The 20,936-nt window shown below is 36.5% G+C and overlaps 1 protein-coding gene across 2 annotated transcripts in view; it reads left to right on the top strand.

The window, feature by feature from the left end:
- The first annotated feature begins 5,247 nt into the window (after positions 1-5,247).
- Positions 5,248-20,936, top strand: part of LOC127440044 (methyl-CpG-binding domain protein 2-like) — a 55,694-nt gene continuing 40,005 nt past the window's right edge. The window contains exon 1 of one of the 2 annotated variants that reach the window (XM_051696423.1): positions 5,248-5,618. In XM_051696423.1, coding sequence (XP_051552383.1) covers positions 5,503-5,618 — 116 coding nt within the window. In that variant the 5' untranslated portion in view covers positions 5,248-5,502. The remainder of the gene's footprint in view (positions 5,619-20,936) is intronic. The other variant, XM_051696422.1, reaches the window with a different exon arrangement.

The raw sequence follows: 20,936 nt of genomic DNA, 5'->3' as shown, positions 1-20,936 counted from the left end.
TATTTTTGTTTATTGAGTGTCTTAAATGTATTAATAAGAAAATCTAAATATACTAATTAATTTGCAAATAAGTTAAACAAATTAACAAATAAGTTATATAGTCTTTATTGTAACCCCTCCTCTTACGTGGATGTATTTGGTTTGTATGTGTATTGTTCTGCAATAAATAAATAAATAAAAATACTTTGAATAAAAAATATATAGATGTAAGCTGAAGCTTTTGCAATCGATATATTTTTGGCACTGCCAATATGTAGTCTGTCTCTCTCTCTTTCTCTCTTTCTCTCTTTCTCTCTCTTTCTGTCTCTCTCATTCTCTCTATCTCACTCTCTCTCTCTTTCTCTCTCTCTCTTTCTTTATCTCACTCTCTCTCTCTATCTCACTCTCTCTCTCTTTCTCTCTCTCTCTTTCTCTCACTCTCTCTCTCTATCTCACTCTCTCTCTCTTTCTTTCTCTCTCTCTCACTCTCTCTTTCTCTCTCTCTCTCTCTCTCTTCTCTCTCTCTCTCTTTCTTTCTCTCTCTCTATCTCACTCTCTCTCTCTTTCTTTCTCTCTCTCTCACTCTCTCTTTCTCTCTCTCACTCTCACTCTCTCTCCCTCTTTCTTTCTCTCTTTCTCTCTCACTCACTCTCTCTCTCTTTCTCTCTCTTAATTTCTCTCACTCTCTCTATCTCACTCTCTCTCTCTTTCTTTCTCTCTCTCACACACTCTCTTTCTCTCTATCTCTTTATCTCTCTCTCTGTTTCTTTCTCTCTCTCTCATTCTCTCTCTCTTTCTCTCACTCTCTCTCTCTATCTCACTCTCTCTCTCTTTCTTTCTCTCTCTCTCACTCTCTCTTTCTCTCTCTTTCTTTCTCTCACTCTCTCTCTCTATCTCACTCTCTCTCTCTTTCTTTCTCTCTCTCTCACTCTCTCTTTCTCTCTCTCTCTCTCTCTTTCTCTCTCTCTCTTTCTTTCTCTCTATCTCACTCTCTCTTTCTTTCTCTCTCTCTCACTCTCTCTTTCTCTCTCTCACTCTCTCTCTCACTCTCTCTCCCTCTTTCTTTCTCTCTTTCTCTCTCACTCACTCTCTCTCTCTTTCTCTCTCTTAATTTCTCTCACTCTCTCTATCTCACTCTCTCTCTCTTTCTTTCTCTCTCTCACACACTCTCTTTCTCTCTATCTCTTTCTCTCTCACTCTCTTTCTATCTCTTTATCTCTCTCTCTGTTTCTTTCTCTCTCTCTCATTCTCTCTCTCTATCTCTTTCTCTCTCTCTCTCTCTCTTTCTCTCTCTCTCTCTCAAAATGTACATGATTTCATTAGTGAAGATACTGATGTAAATTTTACTTTTCGTACTTTTAAATTTTGTTCATTAAATGGCTAAATTAAACAATAAACAATAAATGCAAATTTTCAGGAAAGAAACCATGTTTTATAGTATTTAAAAAACAAAATGTTGCATTATGTTCAGTCAAGTCTGCACTTGCAGAAGCAAAAAGCTACTCAATTTACAGTAAAAAACAAACAAGTCTTTATATATTGTTTTGTAAGTATGTATTGTATACTCCCTCCTAGCATATTTAATTGTTAGAGTATATTTGTATGTGTTGACTGATCAATAAAAAAATTTTTTGAAAAGAAACTGAACAAAACTGATTGTTATACATAGTATAAAAGATGCATACAAACATATACAACTTCCAACAAATGTGAAGAAATCATTAAAATAGATGTATAATTATGCAAGGGGTCAAATTAAAAATTAAAGCTACAATAAACAAACAAACAACAAACAAACAAAACTAATGGGTCCATCCACGGATATTCATATGATGGCAGAGGGAGTCATTTATATTCATGAGGAAAGCACTACCTGATTGGTATGGGTTGGGTTATAGTTTCTTCGACCAATCAGATAACTGTTTCCTGATAAAAATGATTGAATCATCCAATTAGGTTTCTCTTTCCTCATGAATGTAAATGACTCTTCCTCTGCCATCCTACCAGTGGTGTAGCCAAGGGTGGGCTGGGGTTGGCTCAGGCCCACCCAGAATATTTGAGATTATTCTTTGACTTCAAATATGTATTTATATAATAGTTTTCAAATGCATAAATTCTGATTTCTGAAAGTGTGAAAGAACTTTTTGAATGCGCTGCTTCTCTGTTGTTAAGGTAAATTTGGTCAAAAAAATTTGGCCCATCCATTTTTACTGAGACCCACCCAAAAGTAAATTCCTGGCTACGCCCTTGCATCCTACATTTCGAAAATTCGCTGTCTGGTCAAGTCATACTACTTATCATTAATGATAATTATTAACATTATTTCAATTATACAATATATAGTCAATGTGCATTTTCAATTCAATGACTGTGGCCAGACCGGTGAGGTCACGTGGTAACTGTAACTTTTCGCTGCGCTGATAGCTCAATCACAGTCTTTTGTGATTACTGAAAGAGATTTTTATTTAATCATTTTATTGAGATAGAAGGAATGAATTTCCATTTGTATGATAGGTACAAGTCGTTTTAACAGAAAGAAGATTATACAAATGTCTCTAACAAGACAAAACCTGTCTTGAAAGGGGCTCAAAAGAGCATTTGGCTTTTTAAGCCGCTGAGTGCCCCCTGGAGGAATAAAACCTAAATCGCATATCTGCAGGCCTGGCTCCAGCTCTAAGATGTAAGGTGGGCCATAGGACCCGCCGGGTGGGCCAAACAGTTGTAGGGGTGGGTGTAGGTGTAGTTCTCAAGGTGGGCCAAGTTCATGATTGGGTGGGCAAGGCCCACCCAGGCCTCCCTGTGGAGCCAGGCCTGCATATGCATGTTTCATTGAATCTTTATTGGCTGTAAAGGGAACAATTTTATGATGATTTAAAAGTGTATTAAATAAATATCTTAATGTTGGAGTAGTGATGGTTAGAGAAACAGAGGAAAAGAGTAAAAGGGAGATATGACAAGAAGGCCATGCTTGTTTTCCATTCTTGAACTATTCCTTTAACCCTCCTATTGTCTTAAGAAACTACACCCTCCTTTTGACCTTCGGATATTTATTGACCCACATTGAAAACCATTCAGAATGCATACATTTTTGATTAGTGTACTGCAACATCTATGAAGGTTCTTGTGTTCTTTCAAGGGTGCTGAAAGTGGCTACTGTTCTGGTGTTGGATGTTGTGAGGTACTGCGGTCATTTAAGGCCTTTGCATCTTCGCATAAGTCGTTTCACATCATGAGCTCTAGATGCAGACTAATAAAATCACTGCGCACAACATTATAACAAACATTACTGCATCAATAAAGCATATGAGTGAATATGGAGGGATTTATTTCCTGCTTAATGTATTGTTTTATCATGTTTATTTACATTTATGCAATTGGCAGACACTTTTATTCAGAGTGATTTACAGTTGTTTTTATAAAAGCACTTACGTTAATTCTTCTGTTAAAACTTGTGTATTATTTGAGCCGTAAAGCTGTTTAAATAACTGTTTGTACAGTCAGTTTAGGGTTTACGACACTACGTCATCATGACAACGAAGTTGTAAAATTGGCTATATTTTTTCACAGATGTGGTTAGTAAGTGATTTTATTACTCTAAAATTATATTAACACACATATTGTTTATGTCTTGTGTCTTGAGTCAATTGAATTTAACTTGTATTGAATGAACCCCAAATATTCCTTTAAAGTATTTGAATAGAAACTCCCTAGAAAGATACAACACAAGTACAAACTATTCTAGAAAGTATGAATGTTTTTCAAAAAAAAATTTTTTTTGTTGAAATATTGTTTGTAATTTTTGCTTTTTAATTTTTAATACAAAACAGATGAACAGATGCACAGGTAGCTTTAATAACCTGCTGGGTATTAACGCCTGCCGCACCTCCACCAGTAACTTCAGCCCAGCTGTGGGGTCATCAGCCGGGAGCCGCCTATCTTCAGTGTTTCGCCCCATTAATCCCGGAACATCTCCTGGCGGTGGGGCAGCGGTCAGGGATGTCTCCCTGCCACCCCTGCAGCTGGACACCAGATCCCCTCCAACGCCTCTCATCCTTGTCTTCCCAATCAGACATGCTTCCTTCACCAATTACTTGCAACCAGGGATCTATATGTCCTAATACCTCGACCATACGTGCCAGCCCGTTGGCCAACTGGCACCGAGATGCATACTCAGTGCCCTACTGGCACTGGCACCGGCACCGTATCTCTCGGTAAATCAGCGCCACCGGTTCTGTATGGCATACTACCTCAGCACAAGCCCTCACCACATATCACCCAGGTTCCCTATTCCTCAGTTTCCTACTTCTGAACCGCCCACTGAAATTATATGTAGATTCATTTATATTTATTACTGTAACAAACTATGGCTGTCAACAGAATAAAATAATCATGATTAACCTCATGATTTGAACAGTCTTCAGAAAGCAATGTTGACATGTAAAAAAAAAATGTGCCATTTGTTTTCTCTGAAATTCTTCACAGACCCCATCCCCATGTGGCCCCCTGGGTATGGAGTTATATATGTGCCACAATTCTGCACGTGCAAAATTATATTTTGAGCACACAAAAATGTTCTGCATGCGCAAGATGATATTATGAGCACACAGAAAGTTCTTTTGCACACGCTTGAACTCAGTTTTGTAAAGCAATGTATCTTCTAGCAAAGATAAATTCATTTTGAGCAAACGAAAATCAATTTTGCGCTTGCATAAAGTTTATTTGAATGTGAATTTGCTCAGAATTCTTACATTTAGCTTTCTCCTCCTACCCACTCGGTGTGCAAAATACCTTTTTGCGTGCTCAAAATATCATCTTGCGTGTGTGGAATATTTTTGTGTGCTCAAAATATAATTGTGAGTAAAATTAAATATAATTCAGAATTGTGGCACGAGTATACCTGGGCGTCCCGGATCCCATTTTGAAAAAAAGAGGAGACTGAGGCTAATTCTGTCTTTTTTTTGTCTTTTTTTTTTGTCTTTACATAATTGTTTTACTATTTAAGTTTGCTGAAAACCCCATAATAATCCAGTTAATGCGTGTCATCTTTTTTTCCTGGACATTAATGGATGAAACTTTCAAAAGTTTTTTTTGTAGCCAGGACCTTAAAGTTTGTGCCTATACAGAAATGAACTCTCACTGAGAAATATTCATTGGAGTAAAAAGTGTGACAACTAGCCCCGCTCTACCGGGTTGACAGTATTACAGTAGGGGCGGGGCTAACATGCCTCCAGAGAGGCGGGGTTAAGAGGCATCAAGAGGGCGGGGCGTGTGTGGGAAGTCCTGTAATTTGAGCGCGTCACAGCCGCGATTACACGCGGATCACACGCAGATTATGATCGCGGAGTTCGCGTCAACGGATCACGACTGAACCGCGTCACCGAACAGAACCGGCGCGTTCGGCGAGAGTTTTAACGGCTTTAACCGGGAGATTGTCATCTGGTTGAAGTAGCACTCCAGCGGCTAACTCCACTAGCGCGCGGACAGCGGAAATTAACACTTCCGATCGAGTTGATCGATCAATCAATGATCATGGAGCGGAAGAGGACGGATTGCCCAGCGCTTCCACCCGGCTGGAAGAAGGAAGAAGTGATCCGGAAGTCCGGGCTGAGCGCTGGGAAGAGTGATGTGTATTATTACAGGTAACAGAATGTGTCAAGTGAAAGTGTTACAGTGTATCAGAACGTCCAGAAGATACATTGTAACTTCTCTGATTGGCCGTCACAGTGTGTGATGAACTTGAGCTTCTGTTAACTTTAAACGGATGTTGTTTCTTAAATATAAACATATATATAAATACGCTCATAAAGAATGATTTATGTGTGCGTTTATGTACAGTGGGCTTTAAACGCCTTACACCACTAGTGCATTTTAATTTAATACAACATTTTTCATTACAATTTGTATTATCAGCCAGTGTCGGAAATTACCTTTTTTATTTATTTATTTATTTATTATTATTATTATTATTTTTTTTAAAGGGGCATTATTTGCCTCCTGGAATTGATTTGGAATGGATGGAATTAATTAAAATACATTTTCAGTCTGAGTATTTAGGTTGTTACCTATACCGATTCATATTTTGTATGATAGTATAGTATGATAACTAAGCCTAGAATAAAATCTAACAAATGATACAGTAAAATTCTTTATAGGGGCCTTTTTTGCCCCCATTAGTTTCTGGGTAACACTTTATAATAAGGTTCCATTAGTTAATGTTAATTTCAACATACACTTCCGGTCAAAAGTTTTGAAACTGAAATGTTTCTCATGATCTTAAAAATCTTTTGATCTGAAGGCGTATGCTTAATTTTCGAAATTAGTTTTGTAGACAAAAATATAATTGTGCCACCATATTAATTTATTTCATTATAAAACTAAAATGTAATAATAAAAACAAAAAGTTTTTGAAATTGATGAATTGGACCAAATAATAAAGAAAAGCAGCCAATAAGTGCCCAACATAGATGAGAACTCCTTCAATACTGTTTAAAAAGCATCCCAGGGTGATACCTCCAGAAGTTGGTTGAGAAAATGTCAAGAGTACATGTCTGCAAATTCTAGACAAAGGGTGACTACTTTGAAGATGCTAAAATATAACATAGTTTTGATTTATTTTGGATTGTTTTTAGTCACAATATGATTCCCATAGTTCCATTTATGTTATTCCATAGTTCTGATGGCTTTACTATTATTCTAAAATGTGAAAAAATAATAATAATAATAATAATAATATATATATATATATATATATATAAGAATGAGTGTTTCAAAACTTTTGACCGGTGGTGTATACTAAAATTAGTTAATGCACTGTGAACATGAACTAACAATGAACAATTGTATTTTTATTAACTAACATTAACAAAGATAAGTACATGCTGTAAAAAAGATATTGTTAATGATTTATTCATGATACCTAATGCATTAACTAATGTTAACGAATGGAACCTTATTGTAAAGTGTTACCAGTTTCTGACTCTGTTATCAGCATTGCAATGCCAGTGAAAAGTAGAATTGAAAAATGAATGCAGATTTGAGAATGTCTTAGTATTGGGTATTTTAATGACAGCATGCATTGGAGTTTATGTGAACAAAACCGGATGATCATGTTATCCGGCATGTTTTGAGCATTTTTGTGTGCGTCAATCTGACCATCTGTGCTGTGAGTTCACATGATCGATATCACTAATTTACTTACATTTGATTTGTGACCTAAAAATATTGCACAATTTTAAAGATTTCGATATGGCTGTTTTTTTGGTTAAATTTTTCAAAATGTATATCTTTATTGAGGGTGCCATTAGGTGCTTGCATGTAACCAACAACATGTTGTTAGGTTGTCAGCACATTTCTGAAACAAATTCAGCTGTGATTTTTAAATTGAGTAGGAAGATTTTGGAAATGACAAGTGTTGGTGAAAAACGTTATTAAAAAAACAGAACAGACATGTTCTCCGTTTTCTGCCTGTGTAAAGACACGTTTCAGCTCAGATGATAGTAGTTCCCCAAGTGCTTTACTGAGGTTTGTGTAGGATAAAAGTCCTGTGACCTTCTACTCACGGAAGTTCCGTTAAAGCAGCCAATCAGGTCGACGTGAGAAAGCATTTTCCAGTGTGCTATATGCATTAGATGGTTAGTGCATGGACTGTGGGTGTGCCGTCTGAGGCCGTTTCAGATAAACCGCCTTCTCAACGGCATTTAAAAACAACAAAAGCTCATTTTACATGTCAGTTAGACAGTCTCTTCCTAAGTGGACAGTTCTTGGCCAGAATAAGCTGTGATATGGACCAGACTTTATGTCAATAGTCAAAAGTCTGTCTATGTAAAGTCTGCAATATTCTTCAAATTAAATCGAAGAACGAACGGGTGAGATGTCATTTAGAACGAAATCAAAGGTGTTTTTGAGATCGTTTCGGTGGCTCGTAACAGCTCGCCAGTGCGAACTTTCAGTAAAACACCTTCTTACTGTCATTGGTCCATGTCATCAGTAGGTTTGACCTGGAGCTCCACCTACTTTGAGGCCGACAGCTGATTCCCATTCAGCCAGTTAAGATCAGTCAACATGAACACACCAGCGTGTTATTAGCAAACTGGTGCAAACTTACCTACATCTGTACAATCGTTTACATATAGAGACATTATCCAAGAACATGTCATGTGATTTCTTTGTTTAAATAGTTTACAAAAGGAATCAAATCTACTCAAATACTCTTAAGTGCCCATTCACTCTGTTGTTTGTTATGCTGCTTCACTCATATACCGTCTGCAGCCGAAAGCCATTCACATCTGCCCAAAGTGAGAGATACCTCTAATCATCATTCATTTGTCTGTATTCCACCCATTTACACTCTTTTATACACCCATCTTTGCAGTAGTATCAGTGTCATCATAAATAACAATAACAGAGTGTAATCATCGCATATTATGGCAGCGTATAGTGTGTTAGCACATTAGTGCCATGAATGCAGAAGATAAACATTACAAATTACACATTATATAGTGCATTACTTTAAATCATCATAGAGGGGTTAAAACAGCTTCTTTTACTGATCTTGTGTGAATTCTACTAATAGAAGGAGGCATGAAGTCATTGATGGCACATTTTAACTTCATATTATTTGATGTTTTGCATGTAGTTTTGAGCGTTATTATATTTAATTGCTCCACTAAATGGCTCCTCCAGCGGTGTCGCCGGTGTCTGAATATTTGCAAACAGTATGTCGTTGCTCAACTGTTTCAAACATATTTTTTGGCTCTGAGATAAAAACCAAGAAAAGCTTTGCAGTGAGTATACCGTAGCCTTAATGCTACTTTAGAATCATACGGTGCTGACTGAAGTTTCACTTCTTGATTATCAGGCAACATTTGCAAAAACCTCATGGGAAGTGATTTAAAAAAAAAAAATCTTTTTTTTTAAATGGTCACAATGTATGTGTGAAATGCATGATTCGAGTAAAGGAGATTTTTACAGTAAACACACCTTTTTGTGGATTCTCTCTTTCTTGTCCCTTTTCTTTAAAAAAAAAAATGCCAGTGAGACATTTACAATGGAAGTCAATGGGGTCAAAATACTCACCGTTTCAAAAGAATATAGACACAAGACGTAAACAATATGTGTGTTAACATGATTTTAATGTGATAACATCACTTACTAACGTTTTTTTTTGTGTAAAGTTATAGCCAATTTTACAACTTCGTTGGCATGACAACGTAACACCTGCAGCTTAACGCTTTGGAAATACGATTTTATACATTTTCGTCATGCCCTTCAACAATTTTTGGAGGGTTTAAAGGCAGAAATGTGAAGTGAATATCTTCATAAAAAGACTTGGATTAATTCTTCTGTTAAACTTGTGTATTATTTGTTTAAATCATCATTTTTATGGTCGTTTTAGGGTTTACGGCACTCATCAAAAAGTACATGAGAAACAAATATACAGTGAGTTTATATTTGATAAATAAGGTAAAATGGATAATATTAAATATTAGAAGTTACACATAAAGGAAAAAGAAAATGCTAATTATAAAACACAGTAGCTATGTATTAAATACTTGCAATCTACTTCTACTATTCCTGAAGTTTGCGTTATGCATCCTGTGAATAGGAAAAGGAATTACTGCATGGTAAAATATATCATATATAAGTATATTTGTTGTTGCATTTTTCAGCAAGAAGTTACCATGATGTAAAATGACTCCTATCACGATATAAGATTTCGGTCACACAGCCTGGGAGAGTGGGGTTAGTTGTCACACCGTAAGCAGTACATTAGTAGCTAATCTGTTCTGTACATAGTCTCTCTCTCTCTCTCTCTCTCTCTCTCTCTCTCTCTCTCTCTTCACCATAACTAACTAGTAGGCCTGCGAGCAGTCGAGTCACTTCTGGTCAGATCTCTGACAGTGTCTTTAATCACACAGATTTCTCCTTCTCTTTGTGACTCAAAGGAAAACTATGATTGTGTTTTTTCAGTCCAGACAGATGAATGAGTGTGTGTGTGTGTGTGTGTGTGTTTCTAAGCCGAGTGAAGCTGCTGAATATCTCTGTAACATGCTGTGTTTTCACACGCTGTGGGGGAGGTGTGTGTGTGTGTGTGTGTGTGTGTGTGTGTGTGTGTGTGTGTGTGTGTGTGGGTGTGGTTTCTGTGAGGTGCCATGATAGCAGTGGAAGCTTGTAAACTGATCTGTGGTCAGAATACATATCAGCTTTCTTTCTAAAAGCTCACATTTACTGTCTTTGGGTGAAATAATTTTCAGTCCGAGTCTGTAGCGCCGTTTAAACCATCAGTGTGTTTTCTCTAGTGATAGACTGATATTTTGCCATTTTGAGATTATCAGCGTTGGTCGACAGCTGTGTCTGATTGGCTGATTAACAGAAGTGGTCATTTCGGCATCGTTTATCATCTAATCAGTATCTGGCTGAATCATCATTGTAGTTTCCAAAGGTTGTCCACACCTGATATAAGCGGTGTCGCAAACATGGATATACATACGTAGATGCCTCATTAGCGGCTGTTCCTGTGGACGGCGATACGTCAGCGCATCTGCCATATTAAAAGGGTCAAGAGCCGTCTGTAAACACATGACAGTGAATTGACAGATGCAGTCCGAAACAGTGTGGAGTCTTTTCCGCTCAACTTTCACATGATTTGATTTGCCATAAACATTAGACAATATTGTAAAAATTATAATTATACTCTTATAAATAATGTCGTTAATCTGAGAACTGTCTAATGCTTGAAGCTTCTAATATAAGCAGTGGGACTGGTGATCATGAATGCAACGGGATGGTTAGGTCAAATCCATAAATGAATCTAGCTCCAGAAACATCCATAATACACTTGTGTATTCAAATCAGGGACCAAAAAACAAAATGTTTTTCATTCTGAAAAATCGTCCTGAGCAGAAACTGTATTTTTTTGTTGTGGTTCTGGTGTTCCGCTGCCTTCTTTCCAAATGGTAACTGGTTAGAACGAAATTAAAGTATGGATAATAACGTTCTTTTTAAAATGACAGCACTCTGTGCTAAGGTTGAGTGATATACCAGGTGCAGTGTTTCCAGATTTCTCAAGAAAAAAATTGACCTGGTCTGGAAAAACAAGTTTAGAAATAAAGGACTTGCCTCACCCAAAATAAGCAAAAATAAGCGATTACATTTTTTCCCATGTGGGTGAATAATCAGCGTAGAAATCATAACAAGCAAAGTATATAGTAGCTTATATAAAATAACGTCTTTTTAATGAGTGTATTCTTAAAGGGATAGTTCACCCAAAAATGAAAATTCTCTTATGATTTACTCACCCTCATGATATCTCAGGTGTGTATGATTTTCTTTCTTCAGTAGAAAACATTTGAGTAAAAATAGAAAAATATCTCAGCTCAGAAGGTCCTTATAATGCAAGTGGATGGTGATCAGACTTTTGAAGCTCCAAAAATCACAGACAGTCAGCATAAATGTCATCCATACGACTCCAGCGGTTAAATTAATGTCTTCTAAAGCAACACGATTGCTTTTGGTGTGAAAAATATTAATATATAAGTACTTTTTAACTATAATCCAACACTTCACGAGAGGCCTGAGTTCATGCGTTCTCTCGTGTGATGTTTTCGAGTTGCCATGGATACAGAGGTAATCTCACGTTCTCTCGGTTGAGACATCCAGGATGAGCACACAAACGCACCATTGTGAGTAAAGAAACAGATAAATACAGATCTAAACCAAAACCAACAAAGCTTCTGTACGGCGTTCCTCCTACTCACTTGTAAACAGCGCTGCTCTTGCGGGTGTGTCGCACGTGCGTCTGTTCTCGCGTGTTTCAAATGCCAATGCGATTACGTCACACGTGTGTACCACTGCCGACTGTAAGCATGATTTAGAGTTAAAAAAAAGTACTTAAATATTTATCTTTTTCACACCAAAAGCAATCGTGTCACTTTAGAAGACATTGATTTAACCACTGGAGTCGTATGGATGACGTTTATGCTGACTGTCTGTGATTTTTGGACCTTCATATGACTGATCTCCATCCAGTTGCATTTTTAGGACCTTCTGAGATGAGATATTTTTTCTGTTTTTCTTCAAATGTGTTCTGGTGAGGAAAGTCATACACACCTGGGATATCATGAGGGTGATCAAATAATCAGAGAATTTTTATTTTTGGGTGAACTGTTCCTTTAAATATATTCTCATAAATATTTAAACTTTTTTTTAAATACATTTGGCCATCTAAAATCAATTAACAGCAAAAATCTCTGTCCTGACCTGCATGCATGCACACACTAAACGTCGAGCCCAATTATTTTGTTTATTTTAAGGTAAAGAAATTTGTGACGCAGCATTTTCCTTCAGAATCAAAGCACACATTTATCATGTTCAACTAAAAAGAGAGAACCCTCATTTTTTTGGGCAACAGGAAGTGGTGTAATACCACTTTGAATTGAATGTGATAAACCATTTAGACTTTGGTTACATGAAGAAAAATATAGAAAAAACCCACCTGTTAATAACTGGTTACCAACATTTAAAAATTAATGTTTTCACACTGGAACGATTGAAAGTGATTTTGTTCCCGTTTTCAGTTACGTTCTGCAAACAAATTCATTTATTTTAATTTTTGTTTTTTGTTTTGTTTCTTGGAACATTTTTAGTCCTTGATTCAAATCATGTATTTGTTATTAAACCAGATAACACCAATAGTTCATGAAGTGCTGCACATAGTAAAAGTACCATATATATTATAAGCCATGGAACATTAAACTATCAAACCAAATTATAAATCAAATTGAGAGATTAAATCATTGCAGTGCAATTTATAGTCTACAATTTAAATGTGTATCTATATTACCAAAAACCTGTACAGAGCTTATACACTCGTACAATAGTTAGTACTGTAAATAAATCCTTGTGGGTGTGAAATGCCATTGACTTCCCTTCTAAAACAGCATTTTTTCAGAGCAAACTCCAAATGAAGTCCTTTACAAATTAACATATCATGGGAAACATATTGAAAATTAGCACCCAGTCTGTCAATTTGTAATATGATGAACAGTTTCCACACAAAAAGAGTTTATGCAGTGCTCTGAGGCATCTCCTCCTTGATAACCATTCCAATATGGCGGCACGATTATTCGAAACAGCCGAATGAGGTATCTATGCATGGATATCTATGGTTGCAAAGGTGTTGCTATATGGTTGCAAGAGTGTTCTGAGTGGTTGTTTACTGGCTCAAGTGAAAAGCTTCTCTGTGTTGTTCTGCTCTCTATATATGACTGGAGTCCCTCCTTCAGTATAAGTCTGTCGGTTTGTTTGTTTTTTTCCTCAAGACACATGATTAGAGGGATCAATCATGTCTGGGTCAAATATTCATTCATTTTCAGGATTTTAACCCTTTAAATGCCAGTTTTTTTTTTTAATTTTAATTTTAATTTTTTTTTACTTTTTATATAATGCCACTGTTGTTTTTTATGGAAAAAAAAAAAATATATATATATATATATATATATATATATATATATATATATATATATATATATATATATATATATTTTCCATATACAAAATGCTAAGGGGATTTTATAGGGGGGGATTATCACAGTCTGGGTTATGTCAGTGATTAGCAACAACATTGATTCTGATGCATTATAATTTTTTTGTACAGTGTCAGATTAAAAAAAAAAAAAAAACACTCAGGACTTTAAAGGACAAAAATGTCCACGTCAAAAAAACTGCCATAGAAATATTATATATTAATATTATTTTCCACTTTCACTGACTTAGATTGTTTAACCAACATCAGTCCTGATCATAACTACCAAATATTCATTTATTTTCAGGATTTTAACCCTTTAAATGCCAGTTTGTTTACATAATGCCACTGTTGTTTTTTACACACACACACTTCTCAATACACACATACATAAACACACTCTGACATCCATACCAACACACCCACACAATTTTATCTGCATCATTTATTCAATTGGCCTGCAGTGCTCTATAATACAGCAAACAGAAAATAGGGGAAAAGCATGTATTTGCTCCACAGGCTAAACATGAGAAAAATGGCGCCATCTGGTGGAAAATATTAAAAATGTAAATTTTGAAGCCAGGGCTCCGGAATGAAAGTATAATATCATAGAATTCATGATTTTATGCTTTAATGGCACTGGGATCAAATATTGCAGTTTTAATGGGTTTCAATGGGGACATTTTTGTCCTGAAGGTCCTGAGTGTGACTATTTTGTGTACACAGTGTATTATAGATGTATTATAGGAACTGAAGTTGAAATATCAAAATTCCCCCAAAAATTCACACCTTTGGCAAAATGTATGCCGTTGGCATTAACACAGCCAAAATGATCGAAAAAAACAAAAATGAAAAAAACAAAAACGTCCCGAAGGTCGCACAAGGGTTAATACAAAATGTTATAAAAGGGACATGTATGACAATTGACATGCGGTCACTGTTGATCTGCTATTGATGAATGATGATCTACAGTAAATTGCTGCTCATACAGTATTTTTTAGCCCATATGACAATCCTTATTTTATAGTGATTCTTTTGTAATACATTGTGGATGATTGTAAGAGTGCACGTTTTATTTCCTTTGTGTGTTTTTGTGTGAGCTGGAAGACCAGACATTTCATAATAAGAGTCCCCAGTGTATTTCGGGCTTGTTTATAATAAAAAAACCCAGCGTTATGTACCAAATCTTAAACCAATTTTCTTTTCTGGTATTATTGGGTTTTTGGTTACATAACAAGCACTCTTCTGTGATTTTACTCATTTTGGACTCTTGCAGCCCCTAGCTCTGTGCCTGCACTGTAAGGAAAGACTAAGTGCAACTTCAAAGTAAAAGCGCTTCACGTGCGCTATGAGTAAATGTCTTATTCACTGTGCACTGTATGTACAGCTGGTTTGATTTGATATTTTTGAGAAACTGCGAATCATGCCATACATGGTTGCTGGACAATTTTGTGTACTGTTATAACCTTCTTCCTAATATATGAACAATTTCTTCATGTGCAATAAATAACAAAAATTTGATGACTAAACAGAAATGAGAAGAATAAATATACGAGTCAAAATAAATGTTGTGGTAATCAGTATTATGCCACAAATGCTTTTGATTGAGCTTAACTTGTATTGAACCTGGAATATTCCTTTAAGGGATAAAAAGGCTTGGGTGCTGCTCCATGTCTGCACTATATGCATCAGGGTTTAATCAGTGTGTCGTCCTTACTGGGGCGTTAAACTCGCAGAACCACGTTTGACATTACTGCATTTACTGGCAGCGTTGACGTGTTACTGACGGAACATTGACTTCCTCTCCAGACACGTACATATTTTCATTATTGAGTCACAAAACCAGCTGAAATCTCTCTGGACCGTCTCCCACAGAACTGCCTGTTTTTTCTTGTATTCATGCATTAAGTGCTGTTTGCCTGGGCAAAATGAACAACAGTGACGATAGGTTTGTTGTGGGTGGGTGACCGGACGTTGCTATGTGGTTGCTAAGTTGGTTGCAAGGGCATTGGTGTCTGTGGGATTTTTTTTGTGCCCGTTTTATAATCCATTTTATGTGCCGTTATCAAATTGTCTTCAAGCTGAAGAGAGAGATAAAACTATACTTTCTTCACACTGTTTGATAAGTTCTAGAACGTTCTCTCTTTTCATGGCGCTTTTCTTTCATGCAATTCATCGTTTTTGTCACACCATGGAAAGGTCTTTGTTAAGAGGTCAAAGGTGCATCTCGACAACAACAATGCTGAAACTAAATGATTCTGGGATTAGCATTGTTCTTCCTGTCGCGCTGTCTGTTTGGCACCGCTCTGCTGCGTGTGTGCTTCAAAAAGCTAATGAGCTGCATTAGTTTTATTGTTTTTCACACAACAGGCGTCAAGCCAAGAGACAACTTCCTGTCAGTGTTAGTTGTGTGTGTGTGTGTTGAGTCATTTGCGATAAACCTTGCACTGCTGCATGTGTTCAAGAGTGTTTACTTCTGCTGTAATGCATTATTTACTGCGACTCCAGAAAATTTTGATTTCTTGTTGACTATAAAGATGAACATTGAGAACATTCAGAGTTTTGTTGTCTTAAATTGTTTTTTACTAAAAGATAATTATGAAAAATGGTTTCTTTTAATTTAGAGGAGAGATATCCCGAGACCGATACGTGCTCTTGTACTTGCATGCATGCTCATAAAACTGCAAAATGGCTGCGATATAATGAGATAAATATATGGTTTGCATGTGCTGTGAACTGCTTTTCTGGAAGTGAGAAGCTACTGTCAAAAGCACAGAAACGGAAAGGGCTTCACTCCAAAATAAAAGCTCTGTTTAAATGGAAAAAAGGATGACAGAAATTTATTCCTACTGTATAGTTATGTAATATTCACTGTACTACTACTACTACTACTACTACTACTCATAATAAAAATCAATAATAATTATATTATATTTATGCAAAATCTCACATCTATGATGCTGTGTTATGCATCACTTTATTTGACAAAAATAATTCCACTGTTGCATTTGGATTGTGCATTGAGGTTCTGTTTAAAAGCACTTCATTTGATAAAAATGAAAATTAATTGTTCTGTTTTAATTTGATCAAAGTTTTAAGTGATTAATTTATTCAGACACAATTTTGATGATAAACTGTTGATATGGAATTCAAAAAAAACAAAACAAAAACGCTATTGTAATGGTAAGAACTGAAAAGGAAGTATCGGTTCTCGTATTCATTCTCAAAAAAAATGGTATCGTGACATCTCTATTTATTTATATAAGGATATAAATAATAGGGAGTATATTAGACAGATAGTGTTTTTCATTAGATTTTTTTTCTGAATTCCGTATTAAACAGTTTAGTTCAATTTCATCATCAAAAGGGTGTCTAAACAAATGAATTCACAAAAACTGTTATCAAATGAAAATGGAACAATTAAGTTGAATGTAATTATTTTACAATAAGGTTCCATTTGTTTTGTTAAATTAGTTAACAACATTAGTTAACATGACCTAATAATGAACAATACTTTTACAGCATTTATTCATCTTAGTTAATAAATAAAACATATACTAAAACATTTTTAAAATCAAAAGTTGTATTTTTTAACATTAGTTAATGCACCATGAACTAACGATGAACTAACGATGAACTAACGATGAACTAACAATGAACAATTGTATTTATTATTAACTAACATTAACAAAGTTGAATAAATGCTGTAATATATTGTGAATTGTTTGTTCATGATACCTAATTCATTAACTGTCATTAACAAATGGAACCTTATTGTAAATTGTTACTGTTATATTATTCCATATATTCTGTTGTTGTTGTTTTTTTCCATTTAAATCAAGTTTTTATTTTATACGGTAGTTTCACACTTTCAGATAAGCAGGTTGCTAAATGGCCCAATGTGATTAATAAACCTCAAAAGGCTGATTTAATTATGTTGGCTTGACTTGTGTTGCTATATCTTTTGTAACTTATAAGAATAATAGTTTTTGCGCAGTGGACCATTTTTGTCTGTATCTTTTCTCTCTGCATCTTATCTGTTTCTGCCATAACGCTGTGTAAAGTAAATGCAGGCCTAAGAATGTATATTTACATTGCAAATATGTTGTTACTGCAGGGGTTAACGTGCTTGTGGCACAGTAAGAAACGTCAACGGTTGCTGAGATGCGGCCATGAGGCCGTTCCTCTTACCCCCCACCCCCCCGTGAGATCTCACTCATATCCTTTTGTTAGGGAACGTCCGAGCAGCGACCGGAAATGCTTTTGATCCATCAAGAATTCGGATGGTCTCAAACTAAAGAAAATGCACATTGTTGTTGTGATCAATCTTCCTCACGTCAGTAATGTCAGGACAGCCGCGTCTCACTCACAGACAGGAGCTCTGCTGATATCAGCTATCTTTAAATGACGAAAGTTGCTTGAATGTTTTCTCCTTTGTGACTGGTTGCGGTCGCATTTCTTGGTGCATGTCAGAGCCAGATAGGCCCTGCCCTGTCTGTGTTAGGCTGGGTGGGACTGATGTGTGTGTTTTACTCTCAGTTTTGACTCATCGCTGACTCATTTAGCATTTGTGGCTCAAAACCGTCAGTCGGTGAAGAATTATTTTTCATCAGAATTCAGCCGCAGCACAGATATAACATTACTGTGTATGTCCGCAAGCTGTAGTTCTGCAAAACTTAATGGTCAGTAATACAGACGTGCAGTTGAACACTTATGTCGTCTTAAACTAATATGACTTTCTTTCTTCCACAAAGCACAAACGAAGATAATTTAATGGAGAGATGATGTATGTTTGTCCATACAATGCAAGTGAATGGTGACCAAAACTTTGAAGCTCCAAAAAGCACATAAAGGCAGTATAAAAGTAGCGTAAGACTCCAGCGATCTAATCGGTTTTGGGTGAGAACAGACCGAAATGTAACTCCTTTTTCACTGTAAATGATGAGAGAACTATACCTGTAAGGGGCTGTTCACACACGGCATTCTTGCGTTCTGTCTGCACGATTTTTAAATTGTTTGTCTATGTAAAGATACCAGATGGATACCTTTGGCCATTATTTTGCAACTATTTTTTTTTTTCAGTGTCTTGCGCAATGAGCACCATATTTTTAAGATGCGGTGTAAAGAAAAAAAATAGTTGTGCACCTAGTGCAAATGTTTTACACTTTCAATTTTAAAATGTTTGTCATGTTTCCATCTCAGTTACGAATTTAATTTAGAAAGAAAAAGGAATATCACAAAAACAATTTGTACATAAAACAGCATTTCCATTTCATGTGTTTAAGAGAACAAAAGCATCAAATTTTTTTGTTTTGTTTTTTTGTTTGGATTTTCTCCCCCTTTTCTCCCCAATTTGGAATGCCCAATTCCCAATGCGCTCTAAGTCCTTGTGGTGGCGTAGTGACTCGCTTCAATCCGGGTGGCGGAGGACAAGTCTCAGTTGCCTCTGCTTCTGAGACCGTCAGTCCGCGCATATTATCACGTGACTCGCTGTGCATGACACCGCGGAGACTCACAGCATGTGGAGGCTCATGCTACTCTCTGCGATCCACGCACAACTTACCCCACGCCCCATTAAGAGCGAGAACCACTAATCGCAACCACGAGGAGGTTACCCCATGTGACCATGTGACTCTACCCTCCCTAGCAACCGGGCCAATTTGGTTGCTTGGAAGACCTGACTGGAGACTCCAGGGGTGATAGTCAGCGTCAGTACTCGCTGAGATACCCAGACCTCTGCTGTCTAGCTGTTTTTAATTCTAGAATGGCAAATTTTTGAATAGCAAAATATCAATGCTCCAACTGCATATGCATATTGTTAGAAACTCAAAATAATGTAAATTAGTAGGCCAGAAGCATTGTAGTGTAACGAAGAAGTAATTAATTAAATAAGTAACACAATTCATACAAACAATTCACACACATGAAATTTATAATTTTGGACAAACAGGAAAATAATGTGACTGGAGTAGCTGGATAAGATATGCGCCCAACAACAACAACAACAAAAAAAGTCGACTGAAGGCGTGTCGCAATCCGATCCGATCCATTGGGCCATGGACTAATTATAATGGGAGTGGTCTCGTTTTTTTCACGTCACGACGTGCCGTACTCGTCTGGTGTAGACACAGTGTACATTAAGTTGCTTTTTCATACTGCAGCCATGCATCAGTGCATTCTGTGTAAATCACTCTGTGGGCGTGCTTGACTGCTGCATATGGTTTGCATTAACAATACAGCAGCACACTTATTATAATCAAGCCACCATGTTTACTACTTCAACTGAGACGCCATGAAATGTATTTTTATCTCAACTGACAGTGTGTGTTCTAGAGTTGTGATGTGGCTCACTGTCGTTCCACACCTGTGCTGTTTTTCATAGTTAGACTGCACGGGGCGAGTAAAACGAAAGCGTTACCACACATTTGCATATCAAGTCATAATGCATGTGTGGATGTAAAAGAGAGATGTTAAGTTGTGAACTGAAGGGTGGGATACAAACACAGGATTTGTTTACATTGCAAACCCTAAAGTTGCCTTATTTTAACATTACTTAAAATGTCAAGTTTTGGGCTCATAACTCGAATATCTACACTGGTTGACACAAGCTTTCTTTTCACTTACACTAATGTTATGAGGTTTGTAATCGCTATCAAGTGACACTTTTCTCTTTTTATGTGACCGTGATGATCGTTTGCCTCAATTCTGATTAACAGTCTGCCCAGTTTTCAATCAAATTACTGTGTAATTTAACAATTTCTTTTGCAAAAAACCATCAGATAAATATGCATTACAATGTCACTCTTCATACCAGCCCACGTAAGCCCACCCCATTCCATTTATGAGAATATTTTGCCAGATACCGCGCCGTTCACGGCAATCTCCCATTCATTCCAATGGGGAATTCTGCAGGGCTTGTCAGAGCGAGCAACCGTAACCAAGGGGGGGCGGAGCTTAGCAAAGGGTCAGTTGGATTTCGTGCACCAGCAGGGCTCAACAATAAATCTTTTGCTGCTGGCCCGGTCGGACTTGTAGTTCAGATTTGTTAAAATATGCTGGTTATAATTTTCAACCCATTCTAACTGATGATCAGCCTTTTCCACCACCTCAGTTTTCTGCAACATGCACTATTGGTCGATGTCTAAAAAAAGAGTTGCAATTTTACAATTAATACGTGTAAATTTGTATCATTATGCTTTTATTACATTACCCTGGAATCCATCTGTCGTAATCCTTCTCTCAATTTCTTTTCTTCATTTGGAAAGTTGTGGAAACGCAATAGTGATGTTTTTTTTCTTTGTTGTTGTTGTTGTTATTGTTGTAACAAGCGGATAAGCAAAAATTATATTTGCCGTGGTCTCCCATTCACTCACATTCACCGCTATCGAAGTTTACCGTGCAATCATTTACTTCTGCATTCCAAAACCTGGAAGTG

This window comes from Myxocyprinus asiaticus, chromosome 4 (genome assembly GCF_019703515.2).
Source record: "Myxocyprinus asiaticus isolate MX2 ecotype Aquarium Trade chromosome 4, UBuf_Myxa_2, whole genome shotgun sequence".
NCBI classification, from domain to species: Eukaryota; Metazoa; Chordata; class Actinopteri; order Cypriniformes; family Catostomidae; genus Myxocyprinus; species Myxocyprinus asiaticus.
The sequence above is the reverse complement of the archived record's forward strand: the minus strand, read 5'-3'. Positions and strand labels throughout refer to the sequence as shown.